This window comes from Neofelis nebulosa, chromosome 2, assembly GCF_028018385.1.
Source record: "Neofelis nebulosa isolate mNeoNeb1 chromosome 2, mNeoNeb1.pri, whole genome shotgun sequence".
Taxonomy (NCBI): domain Eukaryota; kingdom Metazoa; phylum Chordata; class Mammalia; order Carnivora; family Felidae; genus Neofelis; species Neofelis nebulosa.
In genome coordinates this window covers 148811109-148834408 of record NC_080783.1, presented here as the reverse complement: position 1 = coordinate 148834408, position 23300 = coordinate 148811109, and the positions used below count along the sequence as shown (strand labels likewise).

The 23300-nt window shown below is 36.5% G+C and overlaps 2 protein-coding genes across 5 annotated transcripts in view; one reads left to right on the top strand and one right to left on the bottom strand.

The window, feature by feature from the left end:
- The window catches only part of SELENOF (selenoprotein F), a 52631-nt gene extending 47324 nt beyond the window's left edge, over positions 1-5307 (bottom strand). The window contains exon 1 of one of the 2 annotated variants that reach the window (XM_058716699.1): positions 4942-5307. In XM_058716699.1, the coding sequence (XP_058572682.1) occupies positions 4942-5025 (84 nt within the window). In that variant the 5' untranslated portion in view covers positions 5026-5307. The remainder of the gene's footprint in view (positions 1-4941) is intronic. The other variant, XM_058716698.1, reaches the window with a different exon arrangement.
- Positions 5308-5636: 329 nt separating this feature from the next.
- HS2ST1 (heparan sulfate 2-O-sulfotransferase 1) overlaps positions 5637-23300 on the top strand; it is a 175490-nt gene continuing 157826 nt past the window's right edge. Inside the window, exons 1-2 of one of the 3 annotated variants that reach the window (XM_058716696.1) lie at positions 6004-6104; positions 7404-7536. Coding sequence is in view for 2 of the 3 variants with exons in the window: in XM_058716694.1 (XP_058572677.1) it covers positions 5981-6104 (124 nt within the window). In the remaining variant the exon portion in view is untranslated. Of the gene's footprint in view, positions 6105-7403; positions 7537-23300 lie in introns of all 3 variants that reach the window. The other 2 variants (XM_058716694.1, XM_058716695.1) reach the window with 2 other exon arrangements.

Sequence of the window (23300 nt, the reverse complement as noted above, 5' to 3'; positions counted from 1 at the left end):
CATTATTCCCACTTTCCAGTGCTCTTAAAAACCTTCTTAAAAAACACAACACACTACTTATGTTTTAATCATTAGACACAGGACAGAGGACAAGTGTAGTGAAGTTACATTCATGAATGAACTACTTTCTAGCTCTTCTTTCATTAGTTTTGCAGACTCAATGCTTTGAATCTAAGGAGATCGGAACATATTTAGTACTTCACTAATAAATATCAAATGCTAAATAATATAGGAGTTCAAAATTATAAATGTATGATGATCTTTTTGTTAGCAAAAACTGTACAACATTTAAATGGCCACATTAAGGCCACACATTAAATTTTAAAATAATTGGCCACACTTGTAAGAAAGACATAGATTCTAAGGACAGGGTGGGACAACCCTGTTTGGGATAACCATTTAAGTTTAACTTTCCCCAATTCAAAGTAGGATTGACAAGCTAAGAGACTCCATTCTTTCCTTCATGCATTACTCATGATTTTTCTGGTATCACTATTTCTTTGTAGGTGAGGGTTGTTGTCAGGGAAACTGAATCAACCATATTGTAACATTACCTATTCAGGCAGAAGTCTGGTATATACAACTTACTATACATACATATGAATAGTTGTCTCTTAACTTACCCTTAGTCTCAGAAAACTCATAAGTTTCTCATATAATTGTGAACGGATTTCAAATCTGAGACTAAACCAAAGGGATGGGATTATAGATCAACCCTATGAAAATAAATACCAGAAACATGGCCATTATAGCAAGCTCTTACAAAGCACCAGATATTCTGCTAAGCATTTTATATCATTACTCCATTCAATCTCAACCACTCTCTTAAGTAGTTATTATCCCCATTTTACAGAGAAATAGAGGCTTAGGATAGTTAAGGTAATCTAAGATAATACAGCACACAGGAGGTGACAATATTAAGATTGTAATCCTGATTGGCCCTCAAAACCCTTACTATGAGCTATCATATTTCAAAAAATCCATGATGCACCATTATTGTATGTACCACAAATAACAAAAATGCTCGCAATTATAATCCTGTCCCCCAGATTGATGGAGGTGTTAACCTGTGAAGAAAAGGGGAATGAAGTGTTATGTTTCAGAATTAAAGATACACAGTATTGTTCTGTACTGCTTTGGGTATATAATGCCTTTCAAAATATTGAAGAAATATTATGAATGAGCTAAATGAAGACTTGAATACCACTTAGTTCTGGGTGCCCCAGAGAACAGCTCCCGTAGGCCATACTAAACTATTACTTTTCTAATGCTTAAGCATATTCAGAGTGTATTTTCAGATTAAATCACTTTATATCCTCCCAGATGTCACCTCACTGGAATGCTGATAACTATGCATTACTATTAACTTTAAATTAGAGATCTACAATGGCACAGTGATGAAAACTTGTCTAGTCTAAGGACTCAGAGGTTTAAATAAACAAAGAAGGAGCTAAATCCTCTAACCAACCCAGCAGCTCAACCTCAAGGTGCCAAGGAATTCTTTCCTCACTCTCTTTTCATTCATCTGTCAGGTTCCAAAGATTTGGCTTATTTTTACCACCACCAACTACTTATTCTAGTTGGCCTCCCCCCACCCCCTGGCTTTAGACTAACTGGGAAATGCAGTTTTCTAACTTCTTAGTATTTTACCAACAACCCTCCATGCTTCCCTTTTCATTCTCAAGGAATTTATTGACTTATTTTGTTAAAAATACTACTCATTACTGAAGAGACAGAAATACACCTTAGGGAAGTTAATATTTCAACAAGGGTGAATTCCTCAGAACTCTCTATTTTTGGAGTCATTCTTCATTTGTGGGAGTGGGTGGGGTTCATCACCAATCTACACAAACTACAGATATCCTCAGGATTCTGATATCAAGGAACAAACACAAGTGAACTAGGAAGCCATCCACATGTCAGAAGAATTTTAATGATCAGAAAGATTTTAATGAATACATACGAGGAACAATATAAAAAAACAGCCCCCAAAAAAGTCTCTGTATTCCCTCTGGGTACGATCTAATTGGCACAGGAGCTGTGGGAGTGCACAGAGTTATGGTGCTGTTAAGACTGTGCATCTGCGTACAGAGTATAAGATATGATGATAAAATATGCGAGGGAGAGAGTACACCTGGCTTTGCAAATCTGGAAATGGTATGTAAATTAAGCTCTGCATTTTATCTAAATACTCCACTTTAGGCCTGGTGAGGGAGAGCATGGTATGGGAGATATGCTAAAACAAATGACCCCAATTCTCCAGCTCTACCTTTTGGCTCTCCCAGTAGAGGCAAGATTTGGGAATTAAACCTGGCTAAACAAATACGTATCAGGTGAAACAGGCCTTGTTAAGGAATGTTCAAAATAGACTCCATCTTAAAAGCAACAGGGAATCACTGAATTTTAATAATGACAGTTCTAAGTTTTAAAAAGATGACTTTGAATGCATCATAAAGATTGAACTAAAAAGGGGGAAAATGAAATAGGGAACCTTGTTTAAGGAAGCTGTTGTGGGAATTCCAGGCAAGCAAAAATGGTGGCCTGAATTTAGGTACTGCCTATGGAAATAGAATTAAGTGGACTGGCTTGGAAATTTTTAAGGGTTTAATGACTAATGAATGAAAGAGAAGAATTTTAAAATGACTACTTGCTGGGTTGGGCAATTGGGAAGCTGGCAAAGTCAACCATTTAGGTTCTGATAATTATAAGAGTGAGCCAGGAGGCTGTTATTGCTAAGGAGAGAGATATTGGTGGCCTGAATGAGGGATTGACAATAAGTGCATGGATTTGAGAGAGATTCAGGAAGTAAAATCAACAAGACTTGGCAACTGCCTGATGTGAGGGATGTAAAGAAAGGAAAGAATCAAATATCCAACTTTCTGACTTAAATTCTGTGGTCACTGTGGTAGATTATTTAATGGCCATAAATTCCTCCTATCCTGATATGTATATTTCCATATACATATGAGGAGTATGTCACTGCTCCCATTTAGAAGTAGGGTCTGTTTCTCCATCCCTGAAATCTAGACTCGCCCTATGATTTGTTTTGACAAATACTGTGGGGTAGAAGTGATATACGTAATTTCAAAATATATGTAAAGCCTCCTGGGCTTCAGGAGGCATTGCAGCTTTTGCTCTTTAGGAGTGCTGCCCGGAGACTGCTATGAAAAGAAGCTGGGCTGGCCTATTGGAGGCCAAGAGGTCACATGGAGGAGAACCAAGTTTTCCTGGCTAACAGCACCAACTAAGAATGAAGCCATCTTGGACCCTGCAGTTCAGCTAGCTACTAGTTAGCTAAACAGAGCTGCATATATGAGCACAGGAAATCAACAGTTGAGGAACTGCTCAGCAGACCCACAGAATTACGAGAAATCCTTGTTATTTTAAGCCATTAAGTTTTGGGGTGGTTACACAGCAGTTGATAATTAAAGTGAAATGAGGGGAAGTCAACGTGAAATGTTATTCCTTATCTTTGCATGGTGGTGGACTCAAATTACCCAAGATAGGCAAAAAAACAAACAAACAAAACAAAAAACCACCCCCCCCCCAACACAAAAACCAACCTCCAGTAGAAAGTTCAGAGAGGGGTCTTTCAGTAATTTCTAAGGCACCAAATGCCTGAATAACAGAGTACCATAATATTAATCAGAGAAGTAAAAAATCCACCTTTTAGGTATGGTTGCAAAAACAGGCAGGATCTTCAAACCTTTTTTTTCTAATTTGACTTTTTATTGTATTTTTTGAGAGACAGAGCAGGAGCAAGGGTAGAGAGAGAGGGAGACATAGAATCCAAAACAGGCTCCAGGCTGTCAGTACAGAGCCCGAAGGGTTTGAACGCAAGGACTCAAGATCATGACCAGAGCTGAAGTTGGACACTGAGCTACCTAGGTGCCCCAGGATCTTCAAACTCTTTGAGGAAAGTAAAGCAGGGGTGTTTATAGAAGCCTTCGGTATAGGTCCTAACTCCCTCAAACCTTGGATAAACCAATCAAACCAGGTCTCCTTGGAGAAAAATTTTCAGCAGGTTCAGAAAAATAAATACCTGAAGAATTACGTTGATTAATGAAGCATGTAAAGGCTCCCACAGTGCCTAGAAAAAAAAGTTATTCATTCACATAGCAAAACATGGACTGCAAGATTCTTGGGAGGAATTAATCAATATTAAGTTGTACCTAACCCAACAGAAAAATAAGACAAAATTAGCCCTATCCAGTTCAAAGATTGAGAACGCATCTGTTGTGTTAATGGAGAAAAACTAAATAAAAAAGTTAACACTGCCCGATGTTAAACGAGATGAAGGCTATCAATTTCAGAAAATCAATTTAAAAAATTGTGCTTTACCACGGAGTAGTTCCTTTAATTGAAACGTCAAAAACCACAAATGGCACTAAAACGCACCCAACAGCACGTGAATAACATATCAGAGATAAAAAGGTTTGTCTAACAGTGAATTAGACACCACTAACCATTCAGGGGAAAAAGTAAACAGAAAATGTACCCTGAACCAAAGACTTGGGGCTTTCTTCTAAGATTTAGGGAGCCTTGTCACAAGGAACGGTAGATAGTCCCTTGTATTTCGTCCATTTAAAAACAATCTTCATTCCTTTCCAAGGTCTATTGCCTCCCCAATACCCCCCCCCCCCCCCCGCCTCACTGTGTGGTTTACAGACTGTTATTAGCTGGAGCTCTGCAAAAGAAGATAAATACTACTCAAGATATTCTGAAGTCAGGAGAAAGAACCGCTAGAAACCCGGGCGGGAAAGGAAAAACATCAAATCAGGAATGAAGCCACGTAGCATTCCGGCCACAGCGGTGGCTAAGGAAACCCAGACCTCCCACCCTCTCCAAGTGTGGCTCCCATTCAGTACTGAATGTTTCGTCTTCCTCAGAGCAATATCCCCCACTCGCGCCTAGGAAGCCGCGGAGATGATCTTCACTCACCGTTTGAAGTACAGCCGCCAAGAGCAACCGCAGCCCAAACGCCGGCCCCAGCCATCCACCGGGCCCAGCCGCCATCGCTACCATCTTCCGTAGGTCTCCAACTGCCCAGAGGACCCCGCAGCTAGGGGCGTCCACTCCAGAGCCTGATCCAAAACAGGCTACTAATGGCCGTTGCCATCAAATCTCTTACTCTGCAGAGACGCGTATTACCTAAGGGTATATGGAAGCTTAAAGATGGTCGAATACCTTTATATTTCATATAAATATAAAGTCGCTGGGTCCTTTCGATAACCCCTATCAGGCATTCTCCTAAGCTCCCAAACTTATGAAGCTCCGCGTTCCTTCCTTTTATTCACGACATTTCGTCAAGCAGCCAAGAAGCTCCGCCTTTGGCAGTCTAGGCCTGCCTCCTTCTCCAAGTTTACCCAATCGAATGTCGCTTTGGTTGACACCTGCGGCAAAGGAAACCAACCGTAACACGAACCAAGAGCAAAGCTCCGGGGTTCTTCGGTCCAATAGGCACAACGGAACGGGAGCAGAGGGTGGAGCCTCTGGTTGCCGAGCAGCGTACGTGGATGCGTGCGCGTGGTGGCTGAGGGGGATGGGCAGGGGGCGGAGCCGAGGGCGGCGCAGCCGCAGCCGCAGCGCTGGCGGAGGAGCGCGCGGCCGCGAGCAAAGGAGGGAGGGAAGGAAGGAAGAGAAGGAGGCGGGCAGGCAGGCAAGCGCGGGGGTCGGGGACTGAGGCAGTAGAGAGAGGCGAGAGCCCGGCAGCCGCTTCGCGCTGTGTTTGCTGCGCGGGCTTTTGGAGGGGGCGACCGTTGAGTCGGTCCAGGAGAAGCGGGCACCGGCGGCGTTGGTGCTGGCGCCTGGGGGCGGGGGACTGGAGAGGCAAGAAGGGGGGTCGCTGCGGTGGTTCTCTAGCTGTCGCGCTCTCCTTGCCTTTCTCCCGGCTCGGTGGGCTTCCCCCGGCGTCTCACTCGCCTCCGGGGCCCCGCTCCCCGCCCCCCGCGGTATGTCTTGATCCCGAGCAGCGGGTTTCATGGGGCTCCTTAGGATTATGATGCCGCCCAAGTTGCAGCTGCTGGCGGTGGTGGCCTTCGCAGTGGCGATGCTCTTCTTGGAGAACCAAATCCAGAAACTGGAGGAGTCCCGATCGAAGCTAGGTAAGGAGCAGAGCCACTCGGGGCTGAGTGGTGTAGAAGGGGTCGGGCCAGGGAGGCATGGCAACCCGAGCAAGTGGGCTTTCGTCTAACCTGCGGTCTGGCTCGGGGGCAGGAAGCTGAAAGAGCTTGCAAAGAGAGCTGGGACTGGGGGCATCGAGAACACAAGCTCCAAGAAAGGTGTGAATTAAGCTTGAGTGGCGTGCTGTGCTCGCGAGGTCACGGGGCAGAGGTTGCTAGGGTGGGCTTTCCCGTGCCTAAGGGTTACCCAAAGTAAGCATTCCAAGGGGGAGACCGCTAAAGAAGACCGAACTCAGTAGGGAGCGGGAACTGCTGGAGGAGGCAGAAACGCTCAGCCTTGCGTGTTTTCTTGAGTCTGCCGAAAGTCCTGGCAGTGCCAGTCCAGGGGTGTGCTAATTGAGACGTTGGCACCTGGAGACAGATCTTTTGGGGATGGGGCGGTTCACGAAGGAATAGATGCTCAGAAATGGAGGGAGATACTGGGAATGATGGTGAGTAAAAGAAATACACTGTAGTGAGTTGCACTCTTGTGCTGGGGGCAGCAGGGGACCACACAACTGACGGGGGAAATAGGCTGCCAGGTAGGACAGGAAAGCAAATAAAAAGCTTTTCAATGAGGTACTGAAAGGAGGCATACAGGCATTTAAACTTTTTTCTTTTTTTAGTGGAGCTGAATTTTGTTAATATTTTGGGCTTAATAGGAATGTTGATGTACGTGGTTCCCGGCAATGTTGATGTAATGAATTTAGAAGAGGAGGGAACGCTAAAGGGGAATTATAGTGAGATTGAAGTTTGTGGAAGGAAAAGTAAGATTGTACAACAAATTAACCATATCCTTAAGTATCTTAAGGAATTAACAGTGATTACTTTAATGAGAGAAGAGGTCTCAAGTACAAAATGTTGGAGTATGAAGTTGTGAAAGACCAGAAAAATGCACAGATAATAGGTACTTTCAGATTAGTAAAGAACTTTGGCATTTGGTAGGAATTTTGGATGTAGAGGGAGTGTTAAAAGAATGTCTGCGATACATTTTGATTAAAATATGTACACGGCATTTAAAAATCAGCTCAAGAGGCTATAATTTGAATATGGAAAAGAAATGTAGTGTTTTTATGGGTACACTTTCACCTGTTGTTTTAAATACTTTTTGAGAAGCAAGCAATAAAATAGCAGCAAAATCATTTAGACGGAGTAACAGCTAGATGCTGCTGTGGGTGATTATTAATATTAAGGAAAATGTATTAGCAAATAATTGTTACAAGTATAGCTTCCTATTTGCAGTTTTGGCAGACTTTGCAGAAAGCCTTGGAAACATTTTGAAGAGCAGTCTATCAAAGAGCATCAGATAAATCTAACTGAAGTGCAACTAAAGTTGAAGGAGGAGCTAAGGATAATTCCAGTCCTGAACTCTAGGGTAAAACTATACAGTTTTGAAGAGAGATCACATTTATTTACCATGATTTTATTAATATGTATCTTGTATGATAGGAAAATTGTTCACCTTACATATTGAAGGTTGGCCAGTACAGTTTTCCTTTTTGTTTGGATACACTTCGCAGCATTCAGGGTCATATTCTGGCCTCTTTAATGACCCAGCTTTACAGAAAAAAAAATGACTCTAGGAGAAATTTGAAAGTTATATTAAAATTTAGATTTGTACTTATTCTTTGTTATATTGCTATTTAGATTTCTTAGGCACATTACGCTGGTAAGGATAACCTCACTTTTTTATGTTCCTTTTTTGCCTCAGATTTTCTTCATAATACTTGAAAGTGAGTTCCATAGACACAACCTAAATTATTTTAAAAAGAGGATTATCTTAACATGTAGAAAGCCACGGGTAGAAAACAATGTGGTTTTTTTTTCATTATATCTTGTAAGAAACCTTTAAATTCCATCAGAGGGAGTAAATATGGATCAAACCAAGTACTCAAAAATAAGCTAACAAGAAGAGCTCAGATACAAAACACTTGAAGGAACTAATAATAATGCCCTGGAGCTGCAAAAACATGGCAAATAAAATGTATAACTTTATATCACTAGTTTTCATTTTTTAAAAAGAAAAGTCTTATAAAAAGCAGTACTAAAACGGATGTTACCAGTTAGTAATCTTAGGGAAGGAATGCGGAGAAGGCATAGTTGATAATCAGACTCTGTACTAGGCACTTCCATACGGGATATTCTTATGTAATTTTCCAAGAACACTATAGAAGACTATTTTTACAGATGTGGGAATAGGCTCAAAGGTTATATAACTTGACCACAGAGCTAGTAGTGGCAGAGTCAGGATTGGAACCCAGGTTAAGTGTGATTCCACACCAAGTGCTTCTTTAATTAGACCAGCCTGCTTAGGGCTTTGTACTGACGCTACACTAAGATTTAGCAGTTTGAGTAGAATTTTTAAATGGTAATATCAATGTTTAATTGCGTTTATTGCTGAGAATGAATATAATTCTGAGAAAATCTAATTTCTGACACAAAGAAATTGGTTTACTGTAATGTCTGCTCCTTGTTTATATCCATATAATGAACATAATTATATTACCCAATGAAACGACTGCAATAGTTTATTTCTGTTTTAGAAAAAAAAAAAAGCCTGTGGTTGTTTTCTGTAAGTGTAAAGCTTTCTGTTAGCTTATGCAAAAGTTATAAAATTTACACAGGCAAATCTATCAACTTAAGCCACTAAGTTTCTTCTGTTTCTTGAAGACTTTCCCCAACCAAGATTATGTACATTCTCTAGATTTTGTTATAGTATTTTATAATTTTTATTTCTTACATTTAGTTCTTTAAAGCATTCATATATTTGTAGAGATTTATTGTAATTTCTCTCAATGAACAGCCACTTATGGCAAATATTAATAAATAATTCATTTCCCACTGTATGTTAGTTTTTTTTCACATAGTTCCTTTTTCATATATTAAATTTTTTTATGTTTTAGAATTGATTTTGAACTCCATGTTTTTTACTAATTTAGAGATTCTTTAAATCTCAAAGGACCTGTATATAGACTTCAAGGTACCCATAAATTCCCTGAAATTATATGCACAGCTTTTATTAGATTTGTGAAGGCATATGCGATCCCCTTAATAGTGGGAATCACTGACTTGGAGTAGATGGTTTGTATTTAAGTGTGTTTTTTATTTCTTTGTTTTTAATATTAACATGCAGCTTGTGAGTTACATTTAGGATATGAACACATTAGTTAGGAGAAAAGGTCTTTGGGATGTTATGTTGAAGAACATAGTATTTAAGTCATTTTATTAAAATGTATACTTAATTTTTCTAATGTAACATGACATGGAATCAATGAAAACTGTTACTTAGCTTAGTATTTACTTAGCTGTTAGAGCTGCAATTTGTTGCTTTTACGAAGCGGTTTTTTCTAAATCTTCAGAGACACGTGTAGCTAATGCTGACTGATGGAACTGCAATGAAACCTTTGTTACATAAATATTAGAATTATATGCTTGATAATTTTATTGTCTATAGGGTCTAAGCATTTAAAATAATGTTTGTTGTTTGACTACTTCTAACACCACTACGTGAATTTACAAATACATTAGGATATAATCTTTTAAATGAGGACAGTAACTCAGAATGGATTGTGTAATCCTCTTCACTGGATGAAAATTATGTTACTCTCTATGTTCTTAAAATCCCCCTAAACTTATGAACTAATTCCGGGACTAAAGTTGATACTGTTCTTTGGAATTTGGTAGTATTTAAAGTGCCTGAAACCATTCAGCGGTATCTGTAAAATGTTCCCAAGAATGATAGATTTCTCTACTTTTGCAAGTAGAAATTGTTTGCAAAACTCATGGTAGCTACTGTTTAGAGGACTTTGGATTAATTGGAATGCAGTTATTGTAGAATTGCTAATTAGTGCCTCACTTATGAGTCCTGGATAGGATATCTAGTGCCATAGAGTAGTCACTAGAAATAGTTGGTCTCAATTAAGGTAACCCCAGGATGTCTGTCTACTACTCCGTTAAGACTTCTAATAGCTTTTTGGTACCTAGTGGAGTTGGAATAAAAATGAATATTCAAACACTGCTTCCCGAAAGACCACTTTTGAGCCATGGTCTTACACATATCTGGACTTCACAATCATGGTTCACTATAGCCTAATTATTTACAGTTTACTACCCACCCACTAGTAACTGTGTTTATGTACTTTGCCTTTCTGCCTGTTAACTATGGATTAACTGCCTGTTAGGTTACTTGTGCACCTGATCCTGTTCCCTAAACTACAAGGCATGGTTCCAGAAGTTTTCCTTTGTTCTCCTATAATCATCATGTCTTCTCTTTCTGCTTGAATATTCTTAAGCAGAAATAGCCTATGAGCATGCTATTATTTCTCCCATCCAAAAACCAAAACAATACTTTCTCTTGACTCCCCTTTTCTCAGCCAACCTCTGTTCCATATTTTGGCTTCCCTTTGCAGTATAACTAAAAACTTGTCTTACTGACTCCAATTGCCAAACTCACCAGTAATTTCTCTAAATCCTATGCTCAATTTTTGGTCTTCATTTTATTTGACCTATCAGAATTTGACACAATTGATCACTTCCTCTTTTTTTGATAGATTTTCTTTACTTGGTTTTCAAGATACCATAATCTTGGTTTTCTTCCTACCTCATTGGTCACTTCTCTGAATCCCGTGTTGGATTCTCCTTTTCTCCTCAACCTCTTAGCATAAGAATAACCTTCTCTATTTACTCTTCTCTATTTACTCTCCCTTAGTTGGTGATTTATATGCTGACAATTTCCAAATATATAATTCTTTTTTTTTTTGAAGGCACATTTTTTAAATAAATTTTTAAATTTACATCCCAGTTAGCATAGAGTGCAATAATGATTTCAGGAGTAGATTCCAGTGATTCATCCCTACGTATAACACCTAGTGCTCATCCCAACAAGTGTCTACCTTAATGCCCCTTACCCAATCAAATATATATTTCTAATTCAGGCTTATTTCCTAGTAATTTGGCTGCCCACTTGAATTTGTCTTTGAGTAATTAGTAGACATCTCAAGCTCAGTGTTTTCAAAATGGATCTTCTGATGTCTTTGTCCACTGCCTCATCCTAAATCTATTTTATCTTTTACCTTCCCTATCTCAGTCAGTTGATGGCAGCTGTATCCTTTCATTTGCCAGGGTTTTACTTGCCTTTTCTTTTTCTCACACACTGCATCTAATCTGTCAGAAAAATCTTAACTTTATCTTCAAATATTTCTAGAATATAACTACTACTCAGCACTCGCACTGTTATCACCTTAGTTCAAGATACGTACCATCATCTCTTCCCTGGATTACTGCCATGTTTTAACTAGAATGCTTCCACACTTGCCTTTCTACAGACTATTCTTAATATAACAGCTAGAGTGATCCTTTTGAAATGTAAATCAAATCATGTCACTCCTCTTTAGAAACTTCCTGATTTAGAGTGATGCTAACTCCTTTTAAAACAAAGCCCACAATTTTTTTTGACTAAACACAGTAAATGACTGTTTTTCCCATTCATATATTAAATGATCATTTTGGTGGATGGTTTTCCTTTACGTGGGTGATTGATTCAGGGTCTCAGGTACCTCCTGCCTTATAATTCTACCATCCAGTCTTTGGAATTTTTCTGCTGTCATCCCTGGGTAGGGGCAAGAAAGGAGTGAGGAGCCCCCCTTTCTGAACTTTTTTGGCCTCTTGTATCCTCAGTTTATTGATGAAGACAATTCTTTATCCATATGCAAGGGGGGAGGTTGGGAAATGGGGTTTTTAGCTGGCAGTTACTTACCAGTTCCAACTGTGTATTATAGAAGAGGGCAGCATACATTTGAATTTTTTGAATTTCTTTGCATAAATCCTAAAATTTATTTATTTTGTTTTATGCCTCAACATATAAACTGTCTCAGTAAGTGAACGTGAAAAATGTATATTCTGTTGCTGTAGGGGTGGAACATGCAGTAAATGTCAGGTCAAGTTGGTTGGTAAAGTTGTTCTATATCCTTGATTTTCCTTCTGCGTACTTGTTCCATTAATTATGGAAAGAGGGGTTTTGAAGTCTCTGATAATAATTGTGAATTTGTCTATTTTCCCCTGAAGCTCTGTTACTTTCTGCTTCATGTATTTTGAGGTACTATGATTGGTACATAAACGTGTAGGAATGTCATGTCTTCTTGACTAATTAACCTCCTTTTCATTATGAGATGGCCCTTTTTATTCTTGGTAATATTCTTTGCTCTGAAACCTAGTTGGTCTGATTAGCCACTTCAGTTTTCTGTTGATTAGTGTAAGCATTGTAGATCTTTTCCCACTCTTGATATCAACTGGTTTGTATCTTTTTATTTAAAATGAATTTCTTGTAGGCGGTACATAGTTGGGGCTTTCATCCAATTTCATAATCCCCATTGTAAATAGTGGTGTTTAGAGCATTTACAGCTAATGTAATTATTGATATGATTTGGTTTACATTGCTGCATTACTATTTGTTTCTTATTTGTTGCATCTGTTCCATTTCCCTTTTTTGCTGCCTTCCTTAGGATTAACTGAGTATTTTGTTTATTCCATTTTATCTCATTTGTTGACTTACTACCAGTGCACTTTCTTGTGATTTTATTTTATTATTTTTTTTTGTGGTTGCTGTAGGGTTAATGGTATATATTATACTATGTTGTGTGTAAGAACCTTAATCATTATACTTCCATTTCCTCTCTCCTGGATTTTTGCTATTGTTATTATATATTTTACTTTTACATGTAAGTTCTATTATACATTATTTTATTTTAAACAGTTATCTTTTAAAGAGATTAAATGTTCCTGCTTTATATTTGGTCATTCATTCTCCATTCCCAGTGCTCTTCACTCCTTTGTGTAGATGCAGGTTTCATTTGGTACTATTTTGCTTAATCCTGAAGATTTTTTAAAAATTAGTTATACTGAAAGTCTGCTGGTGATGAAATCTTTTCACTTTTGTATGTCTGAAAAAGTCCCTGGTTGCCTTAGATATTTTTGATGGGTATAGAAATTCTAGGTTGACACATATTTTTGTTCTTTCAGTACCTTACAGATGTTGTTCCATTGTCTTTTGGCTTATGTTGTTTCTTATGAGGCTGCCATCATTATTCTTTCTGTCCAGCTGTACATAGTGTCCTTTTTTTTCTTTTGACTGCTTTTAAGATTTTCACTAGGTTTTAAGTAACTAAAATGAGCCTTGCTGTAATTTTCTTCATGTTTTAGTATGTGTTTTATGTATGTATATATGTATGTATGCATGTATGTATTTATTTATACTTCCAGAGTTCTTTTTTTATTAATAATTTATTTATTTTTTAATTTGCATCCAAGTTAGCATATAGTACAACAATGATTTCAGGAGTAGATTACTTAATCCCCCTACCTATTTAGTCCATCCTCCTCCCACAACCTCTCCAGCAACCCTCTGTTTTCTATATTTAAGAGTCTCTTATGTTTTGTCCCCCTCCTTGTTTTTATATTATTTTTGCTTCTCTTCCCTTCTGTTCATCTGTTTAGTATCTTAAAGTCCTTATATGAGTGAAGTCATATATTTGTCTTTCTCTGAGTAATTTTGCTTAGCATAATACCCTCTAGTTCCATCCATGTAGTTGCAGATGGCAAGATTTCATTCTTTTTGATTGCCCAGTAATAGTATGTGTGTTATTTTTGTTAATATTGTTACAGTATATATAACAGTATTTTGCTTAACAGTAACTTTTAAAAAAATAGAAATTAAAAAAAATCTGGCTGCACTGTATAAACATCATAACTAAAATCCTACTGCAAAAAATGAATTCTTCTTTAGTCTTAAGAGAGTTGTAAACTCTACCCTATTTTTGTTCTTCAGAAAACAGCCTCGTGATTCATTAGAGCTATCTGTGGTTCTTTAAATTTCTTCTTCTTTTTTTTAATGTTTGTTTATTTCTGATGTGGGGCTCGATCCAACAAATTGTGGGATCATTACTTGAACTGAAACCAAGAGCTAGACGCCTAACCCACTGAGTCACCCAGGTACTCCTCTTTCAGTTTCTAAGGTGTGATGTAAAAGGACAATATCTTAAGTAGTCAGTGATGAGAAATACAATATTTTGAATATAGGGAAGAATGTTTGAGCTTTGAGTAAATTGAGTTATTGAATTAAAATAAATAAAATCCTCTTTCAACCATGCATTTGACTTAGTTGTTTTAGTTTTGTTCATGTCATACTGAAACTAGTTCAGCAGTTGGTTTTGACATGAAGATTCTTTTTTTTTTTAACTTATTTTATTTTTGAGAAAGAGAGATAGAACAAGCAGGGAAGGGGCAGAGACAGAGGGGTACAGAGGATCTGAAGCAGGTTCTGTGCTGACAGCAGAGAGCTCAGTGTGGGGCTCGAACTCGAGAACTGTGAGATCACAACCTGAGCTGAAGTTGGGTGCTTAACCAATTGAGCCACCCAGGCACCCCAATGACATGAAGATTCTTGATCAAATATAACTGAGAAGTTTGTGATTATTTTGTATTTAAATTATTTTGTATTAAATCTTCTTCTGATTGTCAGGATTTTTAATTTCACCATAGTATTGTTTTTTAACAAAACACACCCATCTCTAATAAAGTGTTGCATATTCCCTGTGTGCTATACAGCTTTGGCAGAAGGCCAGCGTAGCTCAATTGTTTCCTCCATAGAAGAGTTTATTAGAAAACCTGGCTTGACATGATCTTAAGGTATAGATTAACGGACAGCTTCTTCATTTTATTATATAGGATAGAATAAAAACCATTCACTGTTGTCCTTCACGTTTTGAAGATTAAAATAAAAGAAGCAAACACGCTTCTAATGATATTTTAGTGTCTCAAGATAGATTTCTCAGCAAGGAAAATTAGGGGTGTGTGTGACTTTTGATCCTGAACTTGGGAATTATTATGATAGTCTCTCTCTGATTTGGGATGGACCTTTCCAGGAATGTGTGATTGATGAGATGCCATAGAGTGTGCTTTTTGTTTTGTCCTAGGTTGGAGCCCTAACTAATTAAGCCTGTGACTAGCTACCATCTAATCTAACTCATGACACTCTGACTTCCTTTTGGTCTTTTTTTTTTTTAAGTTTGTTTATTTATGTTGAGAGAATGCACAAGCTGGGGAGGGGCAGAGAGAGAATCCCAAGCAGGCTCGCACCTTCAGTGCAGTGCCGGACACAGAGCTTGAACTCAGGAATCCTGAGATTGTGACCTAAGGCGAAACTAGGGAGTCAGATGCTTAACCGACTGAGCCACTCAGGCGCCCCTGCTTTGGTCTTTTTTTTTTCTTACTTGACTTGAATTTCTTCCTTCTTTACCATTGTGCCCATGTTTCTTCAGTGGTTTTCTGCTTCTCCCACTAGTGGCAAGCCTCATGACCTCTGAACCTTTATCTGTAACAGACAATAATAATAACTAACATTTATTGAATACTTATTGTAAATTAGAGATACTTTAAGTGTTTTATCTGTATAACTGCATGTAATAAAAATGGTGCTTCTGTTCTCAGAGTGGGAAGATAAAATGCTCTTCAAATGATATAATGAAAATGTTTGTAAACTATAAAAACTACAGTTATAAATTTTTAATAATAATAATATATTTACTTTCTCTTTGTTGCTGTTGTCTTTTAGTGTAATGTAGTTTTGAGTTTACATTGTTTTTTGTGTTTTTTTTTTTTTTTTTTTTTTTGCTGCTGTCGGCTTTGCCCACCGCCCTACCTACCCAGTGCCTATACCCAGGATTATAGTCGTCTGATATATAAATCAAATGATGATGTTACAGGAGTTAAAGTTTTCACATTCAGGCTGTTTTTTTCCTCTTAGGAAGGAGTAAAAATCACTGGCAGTTCATATTATTGTTCCTAAAAATAGACATCTATTTACTTTCATAAAAATTATAGAAAAGCCCTTTATAACATGACTAAAGTTTCTTCAGTCTTTCTTCCTAATTTTTGCCAAGTTGACGGTTTAAGGATAGATTTTTATAAAATGCACATTAAATTTGAATTGTGACAGGAATTTCTGTGTGTGTTTGTGTAAAATAGTTCTTTAGCTTCTAAATAATTTTTTTAAGTGTTGATAGTCAAATTAGTAGAGGGAGAAAGAACCTAAGTCTATTTCTCCACTATGGAACAAGTTTTATGTGATAGTTCCTTTATTGTCAATATTACCACAATGATTCATTGTCATATTCTCAAATACAAGGGAAAAAATGTGTTTTGTATCCTTTAATTTAGGAATTTCAACTTTTTCTTATTTTTTATTTGATTGTATTTATAGCTTTAATGCTGGGATTATGAGAATCTCAAAGAACAGAATTCTTGACTCTTACACAGCATCAGAGGCTTTTCAACCTTCAACTATACTTAAATAGAATGCTTCAGCTTCTGAGGTAAATTTTGGAATGGTAGCATATTTGCTGCCTTTTCTTTAGGGAATCAGGGAAGCATTCCATACTTGCATTTGATTACACAATAAAAGCAAAGTGGGAACCTCTTAATAATTTAGTAATGACAAAGATTGGGAAAACTGGGCATCTAATCATGAGGTTATAATATTATAGCATAAATGCTTTGTGATAATGCTCTGTGATTTAAGGTTGTTTTCACTGTAAAATCCATTAAGGTAGAACCATATATGTATTGATTATTTAACTGCATTTTGACAGAGAATTTAAGACCATGTTGATTATTTAGAAAAAGATTATTTATGGTATGTAAATAATCTTTTTATTCAGTTTTTAATTTAAGAAAATCTGATAAAATGGTTTGTAACTTATTCACGTAGCCATGATGGCTAAGAAAAATATGGATTCAGTTGGCATTTTTAAGCTACAGTTTTCAAATAGGATTTAAAATAAGTATTGTTAGATTAACATTAAAGGCTAAAAAGAAATTGCCAGTGCTTAAATGAAAGATAGTTTTGAGGAGAGCTGTTGCTTTTATTTTTAATATTTTTAAATCATTTTTTATTATTTATTTATTTTTTCTTAGTATTCCTCTGTTTATTCACGGTATAGTACATACAGTTTTACTTTACTGACTTATTTTATAGTCCAAGCAGTAGCAACCTAATTATCTTGGATGGGGATGAAAATATTTCTGAATAAATACAGTGATGCACAGAAAGTCATACAACATTTTGTTTTAGGTTAGGATCATGATCAAATATATAAACTTGAGATTTATAAAATTAAGATTGTTGATTTAATAAGTAGCAATGCCTAATAGTCATTTTTCTTTATTAGAACAGCATTAATGATAGGAAATAAGTAAGGTAGTTACTAAAGGCACAAGTACTGTGAGTCATAATAAGTGGGAGCTCTTTTCAAGGGAGGAGACCGAAGAGGGCAGGAAAAGTGTAACAATCTAGGTTAAGTTAAAATGGTTCACCTGTCTTCCTTAAAAGCTTCTGAGCGTAGTTCTGAAAGAAGTAATGCAGTTATGGTATGCTTATAATAGAACGCAATAATAATATTATTTGTCAAAGTAGTGACCTTGAGAAAGTTATACATTAAAAATAATGTAGTTGCTAAAAATATTTTTGGAACTGTATGGAATTGGAGTTAGAACTTTTAAAACTACACAAGATCATTTTTATTTCTTTATGGATATAGTTTAAAATTATAATTTAAAAATTTAAATTATAGGGGTGCCCGGCTGGCTCAGTCAGAGGAGCATGCGACTCTTCATCTCGGGGTTGAGTTCAAGCCCCATAGTAGGTGTAGTGATTGCTTACAAATAAAATCTTAAAAATGTTTAAATTATACAAGTAATTATAGATTATTTGGATAAAGGGGAAAGAAAAGGTAATCCTTATTACACATACTAACAAGTCTTTGCAAGTTTCTTTAATGTAGGTTTCTTAGATAAAAGTGATTATAATATTTTATCTTTTCATTTAACATCAGATCATAAACATTTTCCTAGGTTGCTATCATAATAGCTAACATAACAGTGTAATGATAAGCTCTCTTTTGAAGAGGGGAAATAGACTTATTAGGGTTTTAGCCTTTCATTATGGTAAACTATGAAGTAACCACTTGTACTGATTTTGTTTCATTTAGCTGTAATACTCTAGAATATTTATTTTTATTTTTTTAAGGTTTTTAAAAATTTTTTTTTATTTTTGAGAGAGAGACAGCATGAGTGGGGACGAAGGGAGCAGAGGGAGAGAAAGAGAGAATCCCAAGCAAGCTCTGTCAGCATGGAGCCCAAAGCAGGGCTCAAACTCACGAAAACCTTGAGATCATGACCTGAGCCGAAACCAAGAGTTGGACGTTTAACCAACTGAGCCACCCAGGCACCCCAATTCTAGAATATTTATAATAAGATATGAGTTTCAGAACCTCCTTAGTTGGATTAAAATTTAAAATCCCAATCTAGGATGCATTTGACTTTATTCTGCTTTCCCTCGTGAGTTTCATCCAGTGTGGATTCAAGTTTCGTGAGGCCTCAAACTTTTATAATTTCTGGGGTCCTTTTTAAGGAAAAAAAAGTACAAAATTATGGATATAAAATCATGCCTATGACTTTTGGATGGGACCATGTCAAGTGTATGAACTGAAAGTTTAAACTTTATTAGCTTTATAGTGTAAATCCATGTGTGATTCCATCCTTCTGATGCCTCATGATACTCAAAGTCCAAGAAGGAAAGTGCTCTCTGATATACTAAAGAACTATTCTTTGTTTTTCTTTAAAGCAAATTTTATGTCTCTTCATCTGTACATTTCTTTCTCTATACCTACACCCTAGCCCTTTTAATTGTGAATATTTGGTTTGCGAAACATTTAGATGAAGTTATAAAACATGGTTGATGTTGGAGATAACTGCTTTGGTCTGGGGAACAGATAACTAATATACCCACCCTCCGCCCTGTTGAATTCTTTACCGATTGAACAAATACATAAGGAAATCAGATGGAGATCAGAAATTTGCAGGTGGAGATCAGAATTTTGGTTGGATAAAGCTGGATTGGAAGGTTTGGTGTAGATATGTCCCCACAATGGCCTTCCCAGTGCTTCATCTCTGATTAAGATTTATCCAGCCATTCACTGCTGTAGACAACTGCAGTCCTCTTGCCAAGGGCCTGAATGCATACATTCCTTTAAGTCTATAACACAGAGCAGCAAAAACTGTGCATCTGCAGTTGAAGACTGGCTCTAAATGGGAAGGAACCTATGTAACACTGAACAGAGCATGCCCAGTTCCATCTCCCAAATTCACTAGAGAAGTCTTTTACTTTCTCCCTCCCCACACTGTTTTTTTTTTTTTTTTTTTAAGGTATTAAAATAAAGGAATTAAGACTATTAACAACTTTCCTTAGATAGTAATTGGCTTTTAGTTTGGTTCATGGTATTTTTATGTATGCCATAGATGGTGATTTTGAAATAGTTAAAATTATTCATCTTTTAGGGTTTTTGCCTTTGGTTATATATATATTTAAGTAAAGATGTATATATGTATATAATTCTATCTAAGTGTGTATGTGCTTAATGCTATTTTATTTTTATTCTTTCTGTAAGAGTTTTCATTCTTTATATAAACCTTGTTGCTAATACTTAACATTTTTTATCTCTGAAGAAGTTTTAACATTTCTTGCAGGCAGGTCTGCTGGTAACAAATTCCCTTAATTTCTGTTTGTCTGAGAAAATCTTGATTTGTCCTTCACCTTTGAAGGATCATTTTGCTGGGATGCAGAATTCTTCGTTGGTGGTTTTTTTGTTTTTTTTTTCCTTTCAACACTTTAAAAATATTTTACTTCAGTCACTTCTTGCTTTCATGGTTTCTGAAGAGGATTGTGATGTAATTCTTAACTGTGTTCTTTTAGGTAAGGTGTTATTTCCTCTGGTTTCCTTCAAGATTTTCTCTGTCTTTGCTCTTCTGTAGTTTGACAGTGATATGCCTAAGAGTAGATATTTTCAGTATTCTGTTTCATGGTGTCTGAGCTTTATGGATGTGATTTGGTATCTGTTATTTTGGAAAATTTTCAGCCATTATTACTTCAAATTTCTTCTGTAGTTTTGTTTTCCTCTTCTAATATTCCCATTATGCATATGTTACACATTTTGTGATCATCCCACAGTTCTTGGATACCCTGGGGTTTTTTTTGTTTGTTGTTTTTTTTTTTTTCTCTTAGGTTTTCAGTTTGGGAATTCGTACTAACATGTCTTCAAGATCACTGATTCCTTTCTTGGCTGTGTCCCATCTACTGATGAACCCATCATTTATTTCTGTTACAGTGTTAATGGTAATTTATCTTTGTTGTTTTCCTTTGGTTCCTTCTTAGGGTTTCCATATCCCTGCTTACATTACCCACCTGTTCCTTCATGGTGTCCACTTTTTCCATTGAAGCCCCAGTATATTTATTATAATATTAAATTCTCAGATATGGTAATTCTAAAAATATCTGTTATATCTGAGCCTGGTTCTGATGCTTGAAAATTTGAAATTAAAGTGTACATAGACTTTTCCGTATGACCATAGGGGTATTTTCTAGCACCATTGCTTAATTTTTTAAATGAGAATCTTCTTTCCCAATACATAAAATATCAATCACTTTCAATTAAGTTGCTGTGAATAATTCCTCCTGTCCATTTCTGTTAAGCTTTTTCATTCTTTTCCCAGTTGAGTTCTTTATACTCACACTCTTTTGACAGGGCTTTTTTTTTTTTTTTTCCCCCTTGGAAGGCAAGGACTCCCTATGTAGCTTTTGTGATAGCCCAGTTATGAAAAACAGTGGGATAAATGTTCACATTATAACTTCCTTTTATTGGCTTAGGTGGTGTGGATTAGTAGAAAAGCAAAAACAAAAAACAGTGAACACTGGCAAGCGTTCAGGTATTTCTTTTGTATCATTCACCTTGGCTCCAATCAGTGACTGCTTATGAGTAAGTTTTCTCAGCCTTAGAAATAAGGAGTTGAGAATAATGTGTGGCTAACTGATTAGTATCCACCTCAGAGAGGTGTCGACAGAGAAATGTCAAAACAGTATAAATGCAAACTATTATGATAAAAGCTGTTCTGAAAAAAAAAAAAAGGAATTGAACTTGTAGAAGAATCTTTAAGGGAGAGATTGGATTTGAGTTTCTGTATGGTCTTTATTTCTGAATACTAATTAATTCTTGAGCATATGTAAAACTTCTAAGTGTTTTTTTTTATTTTAAAGTTGTGAAGTGTTTATGCAAATAGGTTCAATTTAAATTTCTTGCCATATAAAATGTGTAGGAGGGCTTCTTGAGGTTTGCTTTCAGACTAGGTGTTTTCTCATTGATAGGGCTGAACCATTTTCATCATTAGCTTTTGTACTTTTATTTTCTTTAAGAACAAGAGTTAAAATGTAAGCCCTTAGGAAAAATAAATGTTTCATGTCACACTTATTTCAGGGTACAGACTAGTTGCAGCTCTATGAAATAATTAGTTGTAAAAGGTGTTTCCATTTCTCCCAGATCTGTGGGTTATTTCTTATTTGTTCAATTTGTTGACTTTGTTCTTGTGATGGAAAAATTAATTTGAGCTGAAGTATGTCAGGATCACTTAGGAAAAAGTTACTGTGTGTTGTGCCACAAAAAAAAGACTACTTGGTTTTTTTGCTCCATGTCATATATGTGCTTGCATTTTCTGTTTGTGGAATAGTGAATCAAGTTTATACTGTTAGAATCTTTCATGATTCTCAACGTTAGTAACTTGCTAGAGTCACCTCAGAAGCTTTTGAAATGGTGCTGGCTGGGTCTCACCCTCTAAACATTGATTTGATCGGTTTGGGGTGTGGCCTGGGCTTCATTTCCCTGGGTGATTCTCCTGTGCAGCCAAGGTTGAAAGCCTCTGTTCTAGAGACTCAGACTGAATCTACTTATTTTGAACATATGCTGATGTTTTTTTAAAATTAGCTCCTAAAAATTCTTGTCATAGTTACTATTATGAATATTTTAAATTATGTTTTTGAGTTTACCATGGTCACCTTCAAATGAGCATTGTTGATGCTACCTGTATCTGCAAGTTTACCGGATTTGGTCAAAAGATTAAAAGGCTTAACAGTTAAATTACTTTCAAAATATAATAAAAACGTAAGTAGAAAAATACTGGGGTTGTTTTGGGGGGGTTTGTTTCATAACTTCTGTAATTCAGGGGATGAATATAGTCCCCGTTAGTACATTTGCTGTCAGCTATACGTTTTCACAAGGTGTTTTGTAAATCCGTCAAATGCATTTTAGTTCATCCTTTTTCTCTCATTTTCAAAATTGGAACAGAGATTTTTGAAGTTGTATGTGCAAACGTTATTAAAATAGCTTCATGATTCTAATAATACTTAATTACTATTTACTAAAGCTGCATGTTTAAGAGCTTCTTTAGGTGACTTCATGTAGGTTTCTAAATTTGATAGGCTATGATAGGAAGGCCAATTAGATCTAAACTGACATTTAATCTTCTATTCAGAGCAGCTGATGTTACTTGGGGAATGGTGACTGTCTTATTTCAGCATGTTTGAGTATGGGAAAATTTACTAAACCAACATATTTCATATGACTTTGGAAAATGATGACTAATAAAAACACACTGGAAGGTAGATAAGCTGTTCACACACTGGTCAAAGGTATGTGACCCAAGCATCTGTAATCTGCTGTAGAATTGGAAAAAGATGATATTAAGGATAATTTTAGAAGCATCTCCATGGGCAGTTATTGATCCAGGCTGATTGATTCTTAGAAAAATTATGTCATAGTTCATATTGGGTGCTTGCCTGTTTCTGGAGTCTTTCCTACCCTGTCTGTTGTGCTGCGACACTGTTCCTCCCAGTCACTTTCTATAAAGTGTCTGGCCTATGAAATGTATAATATTCCCTAAATTTCTTCTCTCTTTGTGACCAAAATTTCTCTTAGCCATAGAGTTTTTACTGGAGGTGAGGGGTAGGAATGATGGGTTGAGAGAGAAAACAATTCATGAAATTTTCCCCCTAACCATATATTTACCTTATAGCCTGTATACCCACCATTTGGCTTTAAGTATTAATGTATTTCCACATTTATAATAAAACATTACAGATGTGTCAAAGCCTCTGGTATTTCTAACTGAACCCATTTCCCTCTTTTCCTCTGCATGGATAACCACTGTGTGGATTATTTTTTTTCCAAAAATTTTTCATAAACCAAATCAATCTCTTAAGTA